This window comes from Leopardus geoffroyi, chromosome E1 (assembly GCF_018350155.1).
Source record: "Leopardus geoffroyi isolate Oge1 chromosome E1, O.geoffroyi_Oge1_pat1.0, whole genome shotgun sequence".
In the NCBI taxonomy this organism is placed as follows: Eukaryota; Metazoa; Chordata; class Mammalia; order Carnivora; family Felidae; genus Leopardus; species Leopardus geoffroyi.
In genome coordinates this window covers 41,235,364-41,252,393 of record NC_059330.1, presented here as the reverse complement: position 1 = coordinate 41,252,393, position 17,030 = coordinate 41,235,364, and the positions used below count along the sequence as shown (strand labels likewise).

The 17,030-nt window shown below is 55.1% G+C and overlaps 1 protein-coding gene across 9 annotated transcripts; it reads right to left on the bottom strand.

Moving 5' to 3' along the window:
* Positions 1 to 364: 364 nt before the first annotated feature.
* Positions 365 to 16,952, bottom strand: WNK4 (WNK lysine deficient protein kinase 4). Of its 9 annotated transcripts, none has more exons than XM_045488969.1 (19): positions 15,321 to 16,952; positions 13,744 to 13,916; positions 12,534 to 12,754; positions 12,049 to 12,206; positions 11,487 to 11,575; positions 11,174 to 11,390; positions 8,962 to 9,226; positions 8,591 to 8,712; positions 8,305 to 8,363; positions 8,095 to 8,212; positions 7,705 to 7,821; positions 3,369 to 3,506; positions 2,738 to 2,792; positions 2,039 to 2,634; positions 1,899 to 1,959; positions 1,391 to 1,799; positions 1,108 to 1,307; positions 844 to 941; positions 365 to 697 (listed from the first exon to the last, which is right to left on the bottom strand). In XM_045488969.1, the coding sequence occupies exons 1-19, from the start codon at positions 16,089 to 16,091 to the stop codon at positions 689 to 691; spliced, it is 3,876 nt and encodes a 1,291-aa protein (XP_045344925.1). In that variant the 5' UTR covers positions 16,092 to 16,952; the 3' UTR covers positions 365 to 688. The 9 variants fall into 9 exon arrangements, with proteins under 9 accessions (XP_045344925.1, XP_045344930.1, XP_045344927.1 ...); XM_045488974.1 differs by having other exon boundaries at positions 886 to 941; XM_045488971.1 differs by having other exon boundaries at positions 2,039 to 2,631.
* Between the last annotated feature and the right edge of the window lie 78 nt (positions 16,953 to 17,030).

Sequence of the window (17,030 nt, the reverse complement as noted above, 5' to 3'; positions counted from 1 at the left end):
AGGGAGGGAAGGTCACTCTTTTGTCCTCTACCCTTAAAAACAATACACCCCTACTCCCAACTTTCCTGCCTTTACCCGTTCTGAGAGGTGTAGATGAAAGATGAGGGAATTAAAATTCTTTTAATTTCCACTTGGACCTTGCTTTGTAGGCCTAAGGTGGGGTCTAGATGAGATCTTAGCTTGGGCAAGTGCATCATTGGTTGATCTTGCAGTTTCCTCATGAACTGCTGGCAGGAAGCCAGAAAGCGGGGCAGCTTCTAGCCTTGCTCCCATTGTGAGGAGAGTCCCTTCTAAATTTTCCCCTGCCTTACCCCACAAGCCTTTACTCCCAGTTCTTAAGACACAACAGAGTCAGAATCACAGATTCCTAGTTTTCGCCATTTTAATTGACTGTTGCCAATTCTATGTGAGTACACGCCCTACACTTGTTCAGCTGGGAGTGTGCTCTCTAGAAGCATTAGGGCTTGAGTGGAATTGCTTAGTGGTTGACCTTTGGCTGGGGAGGTGGAGGAATGAGGATGGTAGGCTGCAGAATTGACACCTTCTACACAGTAAATCATTCCCTGTGTTTGGCTCTTCCCTCTAATGGAGCAGCACTCTCCATGCCCCTTTGGCCTTCTACTTCCTCAGTACTGGGGTCTTCTTGCGGAGCTGTGTTGGTCAGCAGATTCTGAGAGCACGAACTCCATCATGGGCCCTGGTATGGGAGAGACACATGGCTTCTGTTCTGAATTCACTGGAGGGAAAAGAAAAAACACTGACGAAACCTTCAGGATGGGAGAAGGGTGAAGCTGCAGCCAGTTACCATTCCCTGGGCTCGCCCTCCCTTGGGCCCGCCCTCACCATCCTGCCAACATCCCCGGCGAATGTCACCCCCTTGCTTGCCCGCTGCTCCTGGGAGCCGGTGCTGCTGCCACTCAGGGAGTTCCTTCGCATGATGCCTGGGTGCAGGATGGGGAGGGAGAGCACTGAGTGAAGGAAGGGGCCACGGGGAGAGGGGGGCTAATGCCCCCAAACCAAGGGGCAGACCCCCAGGGCCTGGAAGAAAGCCAGATCAGTAGGGAAGGGGACCTGGGAAAGAAGGGAGCCTGGCTACTGTGGTCTCACCAGGGCCCGGGGGCTCAGAGCGCTGCAGGCTGTTGCGGCGGGAGGTGGGGAAACTGCCCTTGGAGAGGCGGCGCTGGCGGCTGGACAGCATAGCAGCTGGGGCCACGATACCCGGCGGGGGCTGCTTCCCAAGCCGGCTGTACAAGTCTTCAATTTCCTTTTTCTGTAGTGTCTGTAGTGCCTCCACCTCCGACAAGTGCCTGAGGAAGCACCAGGACCATGAGGGCTAGCCACATGCTTTGCTCTCCCAAGTCCACCTCTTATCCTTCCTCCCCAGACTCACTTCTGCCGAAGACTCTGAAGCTGAGCCCAGAATTCCTCATCCTCCCCGCTGCTCTCTGACTCCTCACTGCTCAGACACAGGCTGCTGTAGGAGTAGTTCATCCACACTGGGCTGGGATGGCTCTGGGGTGGGGGGCTGCCCCCACCTCGGGGTTCCTTCCCATCGTCCCCTTCCTCCTCAGCTCCAGCCACTAGGCCTTCAGCTGCACGGTCACTTTCGGCTAGAGCCTCCCTGGCCTCTGGCCCGCCTCCAGCACTATCCTCTGTGTCTGAGCTCTCCGAGGTCAGCTGAGGGGTTGGAGGCTTCAGGGAACTGGAGAGAGTTGGGAATGTTGGTTGCAGGGGTAGAGGCTCAGCTGGTTCCTTGGATGAAGTCACTTGGAAACGCCCCACAAGCTGTGGCTTTCCCTCTGTCGAGAGAGAAGGAAAGAGTCATGAAAGAAGGGAGAGAAATTGGCAGGGTATGAAGTGGAAGGTGGCAGGGGAAGGTGAGTGGTCAGAGGCCTCACCTTCAGAGATGGGCGCTAGTCTGGCTTCGCCCAGGAGTGGCCGAGCAGGATTCGGTGGGACCTGCAAAGTGTGGGTCCATGAGAAGGGAAATGATCCAGAGTGGAGCTCCCCTAACCATCCCTCTTGGTTTCCTACTCACCTCACTCTCGGTCTCAGCTGTTGGGGGTGAAGGCCTATCCTGGCCACAAGGAGCAGGGGGAGGGGGCAGGGGCAAGCTAGGGAGGGGAGCAGGAGGGGCTGGAGGAGACTGGGACAGGAGCCCAGGTGAGGGAGACAGCAGGGACTGGGCCACGGTCATCACAGCCAGTGAGAAGGCACTAGCCAGAGAGAGGAGAGGGGCTGCTGTGGTGGAGGGAAGGGGGGAAGCAGAGGGGCAGTGGGGAAAGGAAGGAGGAGTAATGGTGACCTGAGAACAACTGGGAGAGAAGGCAGGTGGAGAAGGGAGAAGGCAACTCGGCGGAGACTGAGAGGGAGGGCCAGGGAGCTGGGCAGCACTGGGGGAGAATGCCAGTGGGGAGCTGAGGGTCTGTGGAGAGAGATTTGAAGAGACTTGGGAGAATGGGACAGGACTGGGGCAACATGGGGGAGAAGTGATGGGGAAAATGGGACTTGGGGAGACAGGAGTTCCAGGGGAAAACAGGTTTCCAGGAGACAAGGGGGTTCCAGGAGAAGACGGCGAGGTGGAGAAGGCTGCCCAGCAACTCTGCTCCAGGGAGGTGCTGCTCTGGAGCTCTGCTGGCGAGAAAGGTGTGCTGAGTTCCCTGTCCCCCAATCCCTAAGCCCTTCCCAGGAGCAGCTGCAAAGGTTGTGATGAGTAGGGACAGAATGCAGTACATACCACGGGATGGGTCTGGGAGGGGGTCAGAGAGGGCAGGCAATGGTGCTGGCTCCACCTGAGGGAGAGGAAGGGGCCCATGGTCACAGTGGGGAAGAGCTGAGTCTTAGATGGCAGTTCAGCCAGGGCTTAATCTAGGGCCCATGAACTTCTAGGAGCCTAAAGAGGAGTTTCAAGGGACTCAAAAGTGCATGTGCTAAAATATTTACAGGTAGAGGGGTATGATGTCTGCAATTCACTCCCAAATGGTTCAGAAAAAAATAATATGTGCACATACATACAGAGACGGGAGAGAAGAAGAGAATAATAAAGCTAACATGACAAAACAGTCATAGTTGGCAAATCTGGGCAAAGAGTAGGAGTTCTTTGTACAATTCTTGCAACTTCTCTCTGTAAGTCTGAAATTCTACCAGAATAATGAGTTAAAAAGAAAAGTATGCATTGAACACATTTTTCTAGAACAAGGGCCCATGGCTTTCATCAGATACTCAAATGGGGTAAGAACCATTGTGTTAGGGTCACACAGATGACGGAGTTAGAGTCACGGGGGCTGGTGTTGGCAGAGAGTAATGAAGTCTGGAGCAGAGAGTCTGTCCCCCCCCCCCCCCACCGAAGATGATCTAAGAGGTCTGACCTGGGGGCCCAGGGGGTCCTCAGCAGCCTCCACAGGGCCAGTATCTCTCTTCAACAGGGTCTCCACTCGCTGGATGATCTCCCGAATGCGGCTCAGGAATCCGGCTCGCTCCGAGGGCAGAATGAACTCATTATACACCTGGCAAGGGTCAGCAGGAAGGGGACAGAGGGCTGTTATCTCACTCATCTCTCTCCCCTGCACTGATCTTTAAAAACCAACCCTTCGGGGCGCCTGGGTGGCTCAGTCAGTTAAGCATCAGACTTCAGCTCAGGTCATGATCTCAGTCTGTGAGTTCAAGCCCCGCATCTGGCTCTGTGCTCACAGCTTGGAGCCTGCTTCAGATTCTGTGTCTCCCTCTCTCTGACCCTCCCCCGTTCAGGCTCTGTATTTCTGTCTCAAAAATAAATAAACATTAAAAAAAAGTTTTTAAAAACCAACCCTTTACCCCACTGCTCTGCCAACCACCCACCTAAAATAAGTATTCAGTAAGTATCTACTGTATGCCAGGCACCATGTGGTGCGAGGAGAAATACACCTTAGAGGACAGGAGCTAACATCCCTAGGATGCATCATGGCCCAGATGCTTTACATGTCTGAGCTCATCTAACACCAACAACAGCTCTCTCGGGTCTGTGTTAACAACCCCATTTTATTTTATTGATTTTTTAAAAAAGATTTAATTTTAAGTAACCTCTACACCCAACATGGGGCTCGAACTCACAACCCCAAGATCAAGAGTTGCATGCTCTACTGACTGAGCCAGCCAGGTGCCCCAACAACCCCATTTCAGAGTTAAGATAACCAATGCTCAAAAAGGTTAAGTTCAGTCTGCCTAACATCACAGGATTTGCCCCCAGACTTGTCTAAAGCCAGAGCCTGAGTTCTTCCCATGGTTGCATCATATGCTTTTGGACATAACTCCTGCTCTCATAGGGCTCATAAACCATGCAGGCTTACTCACACACACACACACACACACACACACACACACTAAGTGAAAATAAGGCAATAAACGGTAAATGTAACATTCAATTTCACAAACACTGGAGCACATACTATGTGCCAGGCATTGTTGTGGGTACGGGTACATTATTCTAGGTGAGGAATGCAGAAAAGCATGTAACAAAGTCCTAGTCCCGAAGAAGTCCCAGATCTAGTAGAAGAGACACATATCTACACAACTCGATTTACTGCAAGTCAGTCCGTGGTAGGAAAGGCACTGTGGTCAAGGTACAGATCAAATGCAATACCAGCAGATAGGGAGAGGTGTCTAATGGGTACAGTTTCAGATATGCAAGATGAAGAAGTTCTGGAGATCTGTTTCACGACAAAGTGAATATACTTGACCCCACTGAACTGTATACTTAAAAATGGTTAACATGGTAAATTTTATGGTATGTGTTTTCTGCCACAATTTTTTTTAAATGCCATTCCAAAGAGAGAGCAGGTCATGCCACTCAGGGGGAATAAGGGAAGCTGGGATGGCCACACAGAGCTGAGCCTCGAAGCAACCCTTCATCGAGGACCTACCATGTACGGACACTTCTCGTATAATTTCATATCTCATATGTGATCTCACTTCTCATAAATTACATATCATATCAGAACACCTTTGCCAAATGAGTACTATCATTTTACTGATGAGCAACTGAGGTTCAGAGAGCTTGAGAAATTTGCCCCAATTCACCAAATCAGTAAATCACAGAGCTGAAATTTGAACTCGGGTCTTAAGTGAAAGCCCACCCTTTCCTCTGTTCCATGCTGTTCGTCGGGAAGAGAAGGGCAGAGAGAATGGCATGAATTAACAGCTGTGAGGTATGAGAGGACATAGCACATTCACAAAACAGTCAAGACCAGAGCAGAGCGGGGAGTGCTGGGAGTTTTAAAGGCCATGCTCCAGGGGTGCCTGGGTGGCTCAGTCGGTTAAGCATCCGACTTCGGCTCAGGTCATCATCTCCCAGTTTGTGAGTTCAAGCCCTGTGTCAGGCTCTGTGCTGACACATCAGAGCCTGGAACCTGCTTCGGATTCTGTGTCCCTCTCTGGCTCTGCCCCTCCCCCACTCATGCGCTGTCTCTGTCTCTCTCTCAAGAATAAACATTAAAAGAAAAGAACTTAAAAAAAAAAAAAAAAAAAAAAAAGGGCCATGCTCCAGAATTGGGACCTTACTCTGTAGCCACAGGCAGCCATTAACAATGTAGGGGCAAGGGGGCACCTGGGTGGCTCAGTCAGTTAAGCATCCAACTCTTGGTTTTGACTCAGGTCATGAACTCAGGGTTTCATGAGTTCAAGCCCTGCATTGGATTCTGTGCTGGCAGCATGGAGCCTGCTTGGGATTTTCTCTCTCTCTCTCTCTCTCTCTCTCTCTCTTGCTCAAAATAAATAAGCTTTAAAAAAAATGTAGGGACAAACAGCAGGAAGAGCAGACCCAAGTCTGCTGTAGACTCGTGGAGGGTGACCCCTGTGGTCAGGGGGAGGGGTCTCTTTGGCTGTGTGGGATCTGAGTGTGCTTGAAAGCCTCGTAGAGAAGCCTTTCAAGGCAAGAGACCCCTGAGGAGATGGAGCAGGCAGAAGCGGAAAGGCAGCCAGCCTCATCAGGGGACCATTCAGACACCAGTGTGGCCGGAGGAAAGATTCTTGAAGGGTCAAGTGGCTTGATGGAAGATGATAAGCCGGTGTGCCGAGTGATATTTTGTCTTTGTCCTGGATGCAAGGTGAGTGACATGATGGAGGGGAAGCTTTAAAGAGAGTTCCCGAAGCCTGATGCTTCTCGCCTTCCCCTCACTCCTTCACCACAGAGGCTGGCATCCATTTCCCCCACTCCAGGGAAGCTGGTTTCGCACAAAGACCTTCTCCTGACAAAAGTCAGTGTGGGCTCGCCTCAGGCTTTACCCCACATCACCTCCTTGAAACTCTTTTCCCTCAGTTTTCCCTAACATTTTCTGGGGCTCCTCCTACCTCTCAGGCTCCATCTCTGTGTCCTTTGATGACCTATTTCACCCATCCCAGAAATGGGGGTATCCACTGAGACCCACTCTCAGACCCTCTCTGCCTCTGGCTTCTCAAGCTCGTCTCCCTTCACTCTCCCTTCCATGCTGACACTTCTGCCTCCAGGCCTGCCTGACCATGTTGTGCTCCCAGGGAGGATCTTGCCTGCCTCTCTGTCATTCAAGCTCATCATGACCCCTAAGAACATCTACTTTCATTTTCCAGCTTCCTCTCTCCTTTAACGGTCTACTCCCACTAGCTTCTCCACGCTCCAAGTTGCCCATGATATCCTCTCTCCCTAACTCCCTATCATTTCAACTCAGCAAACGTTTCCTGAGCATCTATTATTTGTATTGTATTACATCAGTAAATGTCTGGAAGGGTGCCAGGGTGGCTCAGTCAGTTAAGCGTCCAACTCTTGATCTCAGCTCAGGTCATGATCTCACGTCCGTGGGATCGAGCCCCACATTGGGTTCTGTGCTGACAGTGCAGAGCCCTCAAGGGATTCTCTCTCCTTCTCTCGCTGCCCTTCCCCTACTCAAGCTCGTTCTCTCTCTCAAAATAAATAAATAAACTTAAAAAAATAGAATAAAAAACTGGATTACAGAGTAACTTATTTTCCTGAAACAACCCTCAGATGCTCCCCTTTTCTTCTTTTCTTCCCCCATAATCCATCTTCTCCTTGGACCATTTGTGGCTTCGTGTATCCATCTGCCAACTGGATTCCCTACCCCCGACCCTCTCCCACTTCCCATGGCAGAATGGTCTTCTTAAAGCCTATTCTCACCATGTTACACTCCATCTAACTCTTAAGACTGTCTATAATCTGAGCCTACTCCACATGCCCGACCTCGCTTCCACAAGTCTCCTAGAGGAACTCTTAGTTCTAGTGACAGTGGTCTCCTCATGAAGCCCCCCTCCCCCACCCCATATTCCAAATCACTCCCTGCTTCCATGCCTGTCCTGATGCTGTACTTCCTCTAGACCTGCCCTTTTCAGTCTTCACTGCTGTTCTTAACCATCTGTCACGACTTAAATAAGTTCTACTTCTCCCTGTTGCCCCCAGACCACCCTTTACTCATGGCCACAGTATCATGTGTCTAGCGTGTACCTCACCACAGCATCTGTGTGTACCCTACGTTAGTCTGAAATTGCTCTAGCTGAGGATCCCAACCTCACTGAATAAATAAAAATTGCCCTCAAACCAAGAGCAGATGTCTTCAGTGTCATCATGCTTTAAAAACCCTTGCTGTTGGGTGGGAGGAAGGGATAGTTCAGTACCAGGGGACATCGGAGGGAGACTCTTGCCCTAGACCCAAAGACTCTGTCCTCCTCTCCCTCCCCCCTCACCATGGCAGCCGCAATCTCTTCCGGGCTGTCGCCATCCAGATCAAATCGGAAGGTCACCATCTTGCTGTTGTGCGTCTGTAGCTGGCACTCAACCACTCTGTCATTCTGGTCTGAGACCTTCAGATTCAAAGTCAGCAGAGGAGAGGAGGTCAAGCCCTCTGTCCTCATCACGTGCCCCTGCCCCACTCCAACCAAGTGACAGTGGCCAGATTGGAACTGGACAGAAGCAGACTCTGCCCCCAAAGTCTGAGATTAGAAACCAGACTGGCTGCCTCTGTGGTACCAGTCACACACTGTTCTCCCCTTTTTTGGCTGACCTCCCTCACCCGCCCCTGACAGTTCCCTCCCGGTCCCGTAGGTTACTCCCCATCTCCTATGCCCCTTCCTTACACTAGTGACCCGAAGCCGGGATCGGGGTCTACGCCGGAGATTTCTCCCTGGGGGTCTCCTCATGCGTCCCATCCCTTCACCCACATCACTAAGACCTGATGCTGCATCTGAGGCATAGCTAGAAAAGAAAAAGGAGGTAGGAGTGTCAGAATGGACACTGGGACCCGCCATATGTCTCACCCTTGCCCCCCAACCCCTACCAGAACCTACCTGTCTCCTGGGGAAAAGTCACTGCCAGGGCCAGAACGTGGAATGGACAGGGCAAAAGCCTGAAATGGGAAATAGGTTCACGAGGTCAGAGGAAGACAATTGTAGGGGTTCAGGGAGATGGTGTCGAGGATGCTGGGGGTACTAGGCAGAGGGAATTAAGGAAGATGAGGACAGAGTGGTGGATTTCCAGGGACATGGGGCTAGGTCATGGGGTTGGGTTTTACAAGGAGAAAGATAGGTCACAGGCTTGGAATGTCTGGGAGCCCCCCACGTGACCCCCTCTCACCGAGGGCAGGCAGAGATGGGACTCAGCGGGGCTGGATGGCACCCCCCCAGGGGGCTGAAAGGCAGGGTCTGAGGCATCCAGGAAGCCGGAGGAGCTGAGGTAGCCATCAGTCTCGCAATCCGCTGGTGGGGGAGGGAGGGGATCAAAAAAGGGGAAATAAAGGGTGGCAGAGTGGGGGGGGGGGGGCTGCCTGAGCAAGAAGGGGCCTGGAGCTGTGGGAGTTCTTTCCCAGAAGGAGCTTCGTGGCTAGTTGTGGAAGGCAGGGTAAGTGACAGTGCTGCTGGATTGGACTTCTGGGTGGGGCGGGGGCAGAGGCCAAGGGTTCTGGGACCTAGGTCACATCCCATATCCCAAGGTCAGGGGTGGCTTACAGGTGGTAGATGAGTAGCTGGCATGGCGGAAGAGGAAAGACTGGTGCTGGTCTGCCTCTGGCTCCTCAGGCTCAGGGGGGAAGACACTGGGGGGACCAGGAGTCTTGGGGACAGCTGCTGGTGGGGGTCCTGGTGCAGGGGGGAGGGCTTCCAACTCCCTAGCTTTGCGCAGCTTCTCACGCTTCCGCTGGATGGCAGCAACTCGTTCACGTACTGCGCGGGCCACTGGCTGGTAGTCAGCTTCACAGACTAGACCCAGGGCCACCTGGAGTTAAGAGGGTGAGGAGCACGGTTTGAGGTGAGGACTCCACTCAAAGACCCATCAGGACACCTTCTTGAGGCCTCGGGATATTTCTCCTAGAGAAAGGACACTAATATTTATTGATCATGCACTGTGTCCATTAACTGGCAAGTCTTTACATTATCATCGTTAAATCCTCCCAACAACCTTCTGAAGTGGGCTTAGCCCTGTCTTAGAAATAAGTAAAGCCGTGACTAGTTCATGGTTATCTAGTAGATCAACTGCTCTCAGGGGTAAGGGGGAACATTTGGCAATATTTGGAGACACCTGTAGTTGTCACACCTCAGTGCTACTGGCATCTAGTGAGTGGAAGCCAGGAATTCTTCTCAACATCCTACAATACACAGGACAGTCTCCCAACTAAAGGTATCAATAGTGTGTCATCATCAAGAATCCCCTGTTTGGGGCACCTGGGTGGGCTCAGCTGGTTGAGCAGCTGATTCTTGATTTCAGTTCAGGTCATGATCTCAGGGTCATGGGATCAAGCCTAACGTGCTGAAGATTCTCTCTCTCCTCCTCTCTCTTTGCCCCTTTCCTTCTGTTCCCTCTCTCTCTCTCTCTCAAATAAAAAGTGGGGGGCACCTAGGTGGCTCAGTCAGTTAAGCATCTGACTCTTGATTTCAGCTCAGGTAATGATCTCATGGTTCATGAGTTCAAGCCCCCATGTCAGGCTCTGCGCTGACAGTGTGGAACCTGCTTGGGATTCTCTCTCTCCCTCGCTCTCTGCCCCTCCCCAGCTTGTGTGCCAACATATATGCATTCTCTCTCCCTCTCTCTCTCAAAAATAAATACATAAATAAACAAAAAAAAAAAAAAAGAAAAGAATCCCTGTACATAATGGATCAAGATTTGATCCTACGTCAGGTTTGAGCTGTGCTAAGGACACCTGTTCTGCTACATTTAAAAACACATTCTCGGGTTCCCTATCCAGACCTACCACAGAGGATCCCCACACTTTCAACTGCCATTCTTCTATCAAGAACCTCATACTCTCTCCCCTTCTCAGGCCTTCCTAAACAGTCCTGCATCTTCTCTCTCCCATGTATGCCTGTCCTGCGCTGGCAGCTTCTGTTCATCAACTCCTTATTCATCTCAAACTTTGCAGCACATGTAAGGGAGGTGGGGCAGGGTGATCTGACTTAAGATCTGAACAGCCTGAGTTTAAATCCAGCTCTGCCACTTACTTGCTCAGGACCTTGGACAAGATATTCAACCTCTCTGAAGCTTCCATTTCCTCATCAATACATCAGGATAAAATCACTCCCGGCAGGGTTGGTAACAACAATCGAATGCATGTGAAAGTGCTCTAAGCCATGTACAAATGTGGGATTATTAATGAGCTCCAACCATGTGCCGAGCACTGTCAGAGATAGAAAAATCAATAGAACACAGTCTCTGCCCTCAAGGAATTTATAGTCCAGTGGAGGAGAGAGACAGGAGTGTATCCTGGTATAAAACAGGACCAATGGTGGTGGGTCCTGTAATGGAGGACTGGTTGAACTGGAACGAAGCATTTAATTTTGACCCTAGAGGGGACAGGTTTCCTGAAATTCCTGGTTCTGAGCACGGAGGAAGAAAGAGGGGAGAAAAAAAAAAAAAAAAAAACAAAGGCGGGGGGTGGAAAAGAGAAAAATAAATAAATTGGAGAGAAGAGCATTCCAGGGAAATCAGAGCAGCAGGAAGCAGAGCAAGGCAGGCTGGAGGACCCAGGGCTTGCTCTGGAAAAGGAAATGTGCAGCGAGCCCGCACTTGGGGCGTGCGTGTGTTTAGGCGCGCGGGCCAGGGGGACACTTACCAGACGCTCTGAGAGGGGCAGGTTGGGTGCCCCTCCCACCACCCTGGCGCCCCACCCGCATGGCACTGACCGGCCGCGCACAAGCCCAGGCGCAGGGCAGTCTGTCCTCTGCTCACCATCTCCTGCGCCACCTCCTCTGCCGCGTCCCGGCCCAGTTGGAACAGGAACTCTATGGCCTGGTTGTCCCGCGGGCGCCCCCCGCGCCGCGCGTCCTCCATGCGCAGCCAGAGCTTGAGGCCGGGCTTCTCGCCGTCGTCCTCCTCCGCCAGCTCCACGTGCACGCCGCGCTCCTCGCGGAAGAAGGCGTGAGCCAGGAGGTCCTGGATGGTGAACCTGGCGGAAGTGCGGCGGTGAGCCGAGCCTTGCCGCCGTCCCCCCACCCCTGCCCCGGCCCCTGAATCCACCCCCACCCTGCCCCCTCCACCCCACCTCTCGTTCTTATCTGTGCGGATGCAGCCTTCAATGATCTCTTTCACCTCAGGCATCTTCACCTTATAGAAGCTGTTCGGCTTTGTGCCCTAGAGGAAAGGGGCGCATGAGGCCTCCAGGCCTCTGCGCCCCAGCTCTCTGCTTGCCCCTCACCCCGTCTGGGGCAGCAGAGCATGCAATCGCAAAGGCACCGCGACAGCTACTGGACGGTTTGATTTCAAATCCCAGCCCAAGTATTGACAGTATGACCTTGAACAAGTCTCCCAGTGTGCCAGTTTTCCCATTTGTAAAGCGCAGGGCAGGACGAGACGCCCTGCTCACGCTGCGGGTGAAAGATCAGATGTGAAATCGTTTGCAAACTCTAGAGAGTGCTACAGACATCGTTATTCTAAACAGCTAGTAAGGGGATAGGGCGTGTGTGCATCCAATATCCTTCAGTGTTTACCACAGCATCTTTGCGTCTAGCCTGCTTTCTTTAAGGGAAAGGGCATCGACGCGGGCTGGTAAGGGTCGGAAAATGGGAGGAGATCTGGAATTGTCTCCCCTCCCCGTCCCCTCTCACCGAAGTGACTTTGCGGTAGATTTGCGCGGCATTCTGGCACTCGGAGTAAGGGTACTCTGAGGTAGCCATCTCCAGCATGCACATGCCAAACGCGTACACGTCCACCGCCTCATCGTACTTTTCCTCGTACATCTCCGGGGCCATGAACTCCGGGGTCCCTGTAGGATCCACAGCAGGCATTAGGCTGCAGAGCCTCTCTCTGGCTTCCTCTTTCCTCTTGGGCGTACCACAGGCTAGGTGGGAGGGAGGGGGGAGGACGGGGAGGGAGAGCAACCTCACGAGTTCTGGAGTGCTAGTAACGGACCCTTCCCCACCGTGTGTGTGGGAGGGGTGCGGGGCAGAGAGGATGCCATAAGTCTCCCCACTTTCCCCATGCTCTTGTAACTCCGTGCAACTCCAAGGACCCTGTTGGGGAGAGTGGGCCCCCAGGGTCTCTTCTAACGCGGGGGAGGTAGGAATAGCAAGGATCTCCTGGAGGAACGCACCTATCACGCTCTTGGCAAAGGAGGCGCGCTTGAGCGTGGCCAGGCCCAGGTCCCCGATCTTGACCGACCCTGAAGGGCCAGTGATAAAGACGTTGTCGCACTTGAGATCCCGGTGCAGAATGGGGGGTACCCGGGTGTGTAGGAAATGAAGCCCCCGAAGGATCTGGCGGCTCCAGCGCTGAAGAACTCTCGGCTTCATCTCACGGAACCGCCTCAGGTATCTGGGGGAGGGGCGCAGAGCCAGGGTCGGGGCGGAGACATGGCGGGGGGGGGGGGGGGGGGGGGGAGACCCCCACTGGGAAGTTACCCTAGTTCCACCGGCACCGCCAGGTACACATTTTCTCCCAGCATTATTCTAGCTCAGTCCGCGGTGCGCCCCACAGAGAAACTGAGTCGGGGGTGTGGTAGTAGACCCGAGATTACAAAATGGGTCAGGCATAAATTCACAGATAAGGCTGCGCCAAGGGGCTGTGGGGGTGCCGGAAGGGATGACTAACTGCCTTGGGCGTGGGGGAGGGCTTCGGAAAGGAAATAACTTTTATGTTGCATCTTGAAGGATGAGTAGGGGTTCAAGGGTGAAAAGGGGAAGGGATGGAGACTTTCCAGGCCGAGGGGACATTGTGCTCCAAGGCACGCAGGCGGTGATAGGGCAGGGTGGGAGGAGGTGCTGGGAATTCAGTTTTTGTAGAATTTAGGCTCAAGAGGAGGCTAAATCCTAAGGACTTTGTGAGTAGGTTAGGGAGTGTGGACTTTTTCCTGAGGGTGGTGGGAAACCTTTAAGGGGTTTTAAGGAATGGAGAGAGGCTGACCAGACTGCGGGAAGACAGGACTGCTCCGAAAGGTGAGGGCAGAGTGGGGGAAGGCCCTTTAGGGGGCTGCTGCAGGGCTCCAGACCACTGAGGTGGCAGCGCATGGAACAGGGAAAGCAGAGTGGGGCATTTTAAGAAGGGCCTTGGAGACAGACTGGTGGAGAAGGTGGATGTACAGAGCGGAGACAAAGGAGGCATCTGGGGAGACGCCCAAGTTTCAGCTGGAGTGCTGGGTAGACACTGCCACTCACCAAGGCAGGGATGCAGTAGGGGTGGGTGAGAGCCTGATTTTGGACCTAAATCTGGAGTTTGGGGAGCCTGGGAGAAGTTCCAGAAGGAGTGGGGACCTCCCACCACCAGTTCACCCACCAACCAACACTACCACCAGGCGCAGAGCTCACGTCTTGAGCGTGCCGGAGGTCATGAGTTCGGTGACCAGTACGATGCAAACCTGGCCCTTCAGCACCGACTTCCACGAATCGTAGAAGCGGACGATGTTGGGATGTTGCAGCCCCTTGAGCATCTCCACTTCCTCAGAGAATCGCTGCCGCTCCGTTCGAGAGAGTTTCCGAGTCTGTGGGGGTAGGGGATGGGTGGGAGTCAAGATCACATCAGGCCCAGGACCCCCCCCCCCCCCCCCCAGAAACGAGGAAGGGCCTAGGTCGCGAATGGGGCTAGGTCATCGCTCGCCCAAGGAGCTGTATACCCCGAATTCTCGGTCCGCCCCCTCCGGCTGCTGCAAGGACACGCCCATCCTGGGCCTGGGGCCGCCCCTGGACCCCCCGCTGGACACAAGGGCCTTTATGCAGCCCCGTCCAGGAGCCCTGAGCTCAATAGCGCCTTTGTGGCCTCCCTGGCCAGCCGTGGGGCGGGAGGGGACGCCCCAGGGGCTGGCAGCGGGCAGGCAGCAGGCGGGCAGCAGGCTGACAGCGGGCAGAGAATTGGGGCCCTCAACGGGGTTGGCCCCAGAAACTGGGAACTGCTAGATCCAGACAGGAGGCCCGAGGGCTGCAGAGGGAGTTGCAGAGAGAGAAAGAAAGATCCAGGACCAGGAGACCGCCCCCTGCCCCTGGCCGTCCCGCCCCCCTCTCATATCCCTCCCCACCCGCCCCCCCACCCCATTGGTTTGGCTGCCTCTCCTTGCCTGGCTTACAGCCTAGGGCGCGCCACTGGCAGGCGCAAGGGGCGAGCCCAGTGCCAGGGCTGGAGGGGAGGACCCTTACCCAGGCTCTGCCCAAAGCTGCTGCTGGCCCAGATTTAACTGGGTTCTTCCCTCCATGAGAAGAAATCCTTCACACCAACATCCCCCTAAAGCCCATTGGGTTCAGTGCCTTTGGGTCTGGGAAGGGAGAGCCCAGGTAGACAGTGAGATGAGAAGGACTGGATTCAGGCCAGGGCTGGAGCTCTCTGTCTCCCCCTCCCCCAGTTGTGGAGAAGTCTAGAAGTCTGTTCCAGAAGGGGCCTGGGGGGGCCCCATCCTGCTACCACCACTCTAAATCTTTTGGAAATGGAGAGGACCCTGCCCCAGCTTCTAGCTTCCATCATCCCAGCCTCCTAATCTGCAAAGATCCAGGGTGAAGGAGGAGGACCAGGGTCACACTGAGTGTCTCAGTACTAAGGGGAATGGGAAAGGAAGAGATTGTTACTACTGAGGGAAATTGGTCCCCCTCAGACCCAAACTGGCTCCCTTCCCGATTTAGCATCCTATCTTCCACCTCTCAGGGTTGAGTACAGAGACTTCAAAGTTAAAATGTCCACAACCCATAGGGGAGCTTCCATGTACCCCCTGCCTCAGTTTTTCCTTCTGCAGCCCAGAATCAGTCAGATCCATTAATCATCAGAGCAAGGTGGGGCAGGAGTGTCCAGACATTTGACTGGAAAAATAGATCTCTCCCTTGCTGCTGTCCCCTAGGTTTCTCATCCCCAGACCTCCAAAGGGTCCCATCCCAGGTGCCACAGAGGGGGTGCCCAGCCGCACCTGCAGCTCACACCAGGCCACCTCCACCGTGGTGTCGGTGTCCAGCCCTCGATACACCGTCTTGAACGAGCCACGTCCGATCTCGATGTCAAACTTGAGGTATCGGCCGTCCGGGGACGTTGCCACTGCCTGGGTCTCCGTGTCTTCCTTTTCCTCCTGCTCCCTCTGCCGCTCCCGAGCCGCGGCTTCGGGGACCCTCGGCGGTTCCCGGGACCCCGGGCCTCCTGCCGAGACTGCTAGCTCTGGACGCGCTGAGTCTGCAGCCTTCGCGGGGGCTCCCCCGGTCCACGTGCCCTCGGGGGGTTCTGGGCAGCTAGGCGGTGGGCTTTTCGCGGGGCCGGGTTCAGCGGAGTCCGGAGGCTCAGGGGGCTCCGGAGCGGGTGAGGCTGGCTGGGACCAAGAGCTCAGCAGCCCCAAGTCGACTGAGCTGCGGCGGCTGAGACGGGAAGAGCGCGGCCGGGTCTCAGCCTTCCCGGAGAAGCGGCGCGCCCGGCGAGGAGGGGGCCCGAGGCGGGGCGGCCCCGCGGCAGCGAGAGGCGGCGGGGGCCGCAGGGCCAGGTCGGCCTCCGCCTGGGACATGGGGACCGCAGTCTCGGAGGCCGGGGGTGCCAGCATGAGGAAGGGCCGGCGCCGCAGGGCAGCAAGCCGGGCGGCTGGAGAGGAGGCGGTCTGACAGGCGGACTGGCTGGGTGCGCAGCGCTCGGGCTGAGCTACAGGGGCCCCAGTCCCGGCTAGACCGTCCTGCAGCCCCGCCCCCGGCCCCGCCCTCATCCCCCCAGGGCGGCCCCCTCGGAGCGGCCAGCCGCGCGGAATCGGGTGCGCAGCCCCTCACCTCGGCCGCCCCGCCCCCGGCCGCAGGCCCTCCTCTCCCTCGCCTCCCGGTGCACCGCCCGGAGGCTCATTCCGAAGTCTACCGGGTGCGAGGCGGCCGTGTGTCCTCCCGCACTAAGAGTGAGCAAACCTGTCGGGGGGCGGGGGTAGCTGGGGGAGGCACGATGCTGGGGTTGGGAGAGGAAACGTGACGGCGGCCCTCCGGCCCTAGAAGCATGGGGGGAGAGAGGGGTGGTTAAGGGAAGGTTACCACCCGCCTGCAAGCCCCAGATAAGGTAGCGCCACCCCCTCCTGTTCGTCCGGAGTAGCCCCAGGCCGACAATCCAGAGGTCAATGGAAAGGTCTGGTTTTCTCCCAAGCCGCTGACCCTCTGGGCTGCACAGGGATGGGTGTGTGCACCCCAGGACAAGTCCCTCCCCCAAGCCAAGGACCCGGTCACCCATCCCCTCCGCCTTCCTACCTTGGCCGCAGCCTAGCCCTGGCCACAGTAGCTGTTTTTGCTCTGTGGGCTCTCCTTCCTCCTCCTTCTGTTTGCCCAAGTTCCCAATAAACCAAAGTCCATATCCGGTTTACACCCCTTCAGCTCCCCTTGGCCTCAACTACCCCACCCCGGACCAGTGGGATGGAGGGAGGGGCTTCAGAGCAGTTCAGGACTTTCATGGAGGAGAAGGGGAAGCCATGAAGTTACTCCACTTCAGAAAGCAGTCTGTCCCTAAGCTATGTCCCATCAGCACTCCCCCACACAGCCCACCCAGCAGATGTAAAACCACAGGCCCCCTGGAGCCTGCCAGCACGGGGGCACCTTTTCATTTACAAAGGCCATAGGCCTCCTCTACCCTCTCCTAGGCTGGGATTCACTCAGGGGGCAACACTTCACAG

Bases quoted from the DNA above. Each gene is read 5' to 3' on its own strand.
- WNK4 (XM_045488967.1), bottom strand. From the start codon at position 16,091: ATGAGGGCGGGGCCGGGGGCGGGGCTGCAGGACGGTCTAGCCGGGACT. The intron at 2,793-3,368 runs GTCAGACCTCTT...CCTCTCCCTCAG, and splicing joins AGGACCCCCTGGGCCCCCAG to GTGGAGCCAGCACCATTGCC. The intron at 1,308-1,390 runs GTGAGTCTGGGG...GTGCTTCCTCAG, and splicing joins CTTCAGAGTCTTCGGCAGAA to GCACTTGTCGGAGGTGGAGG.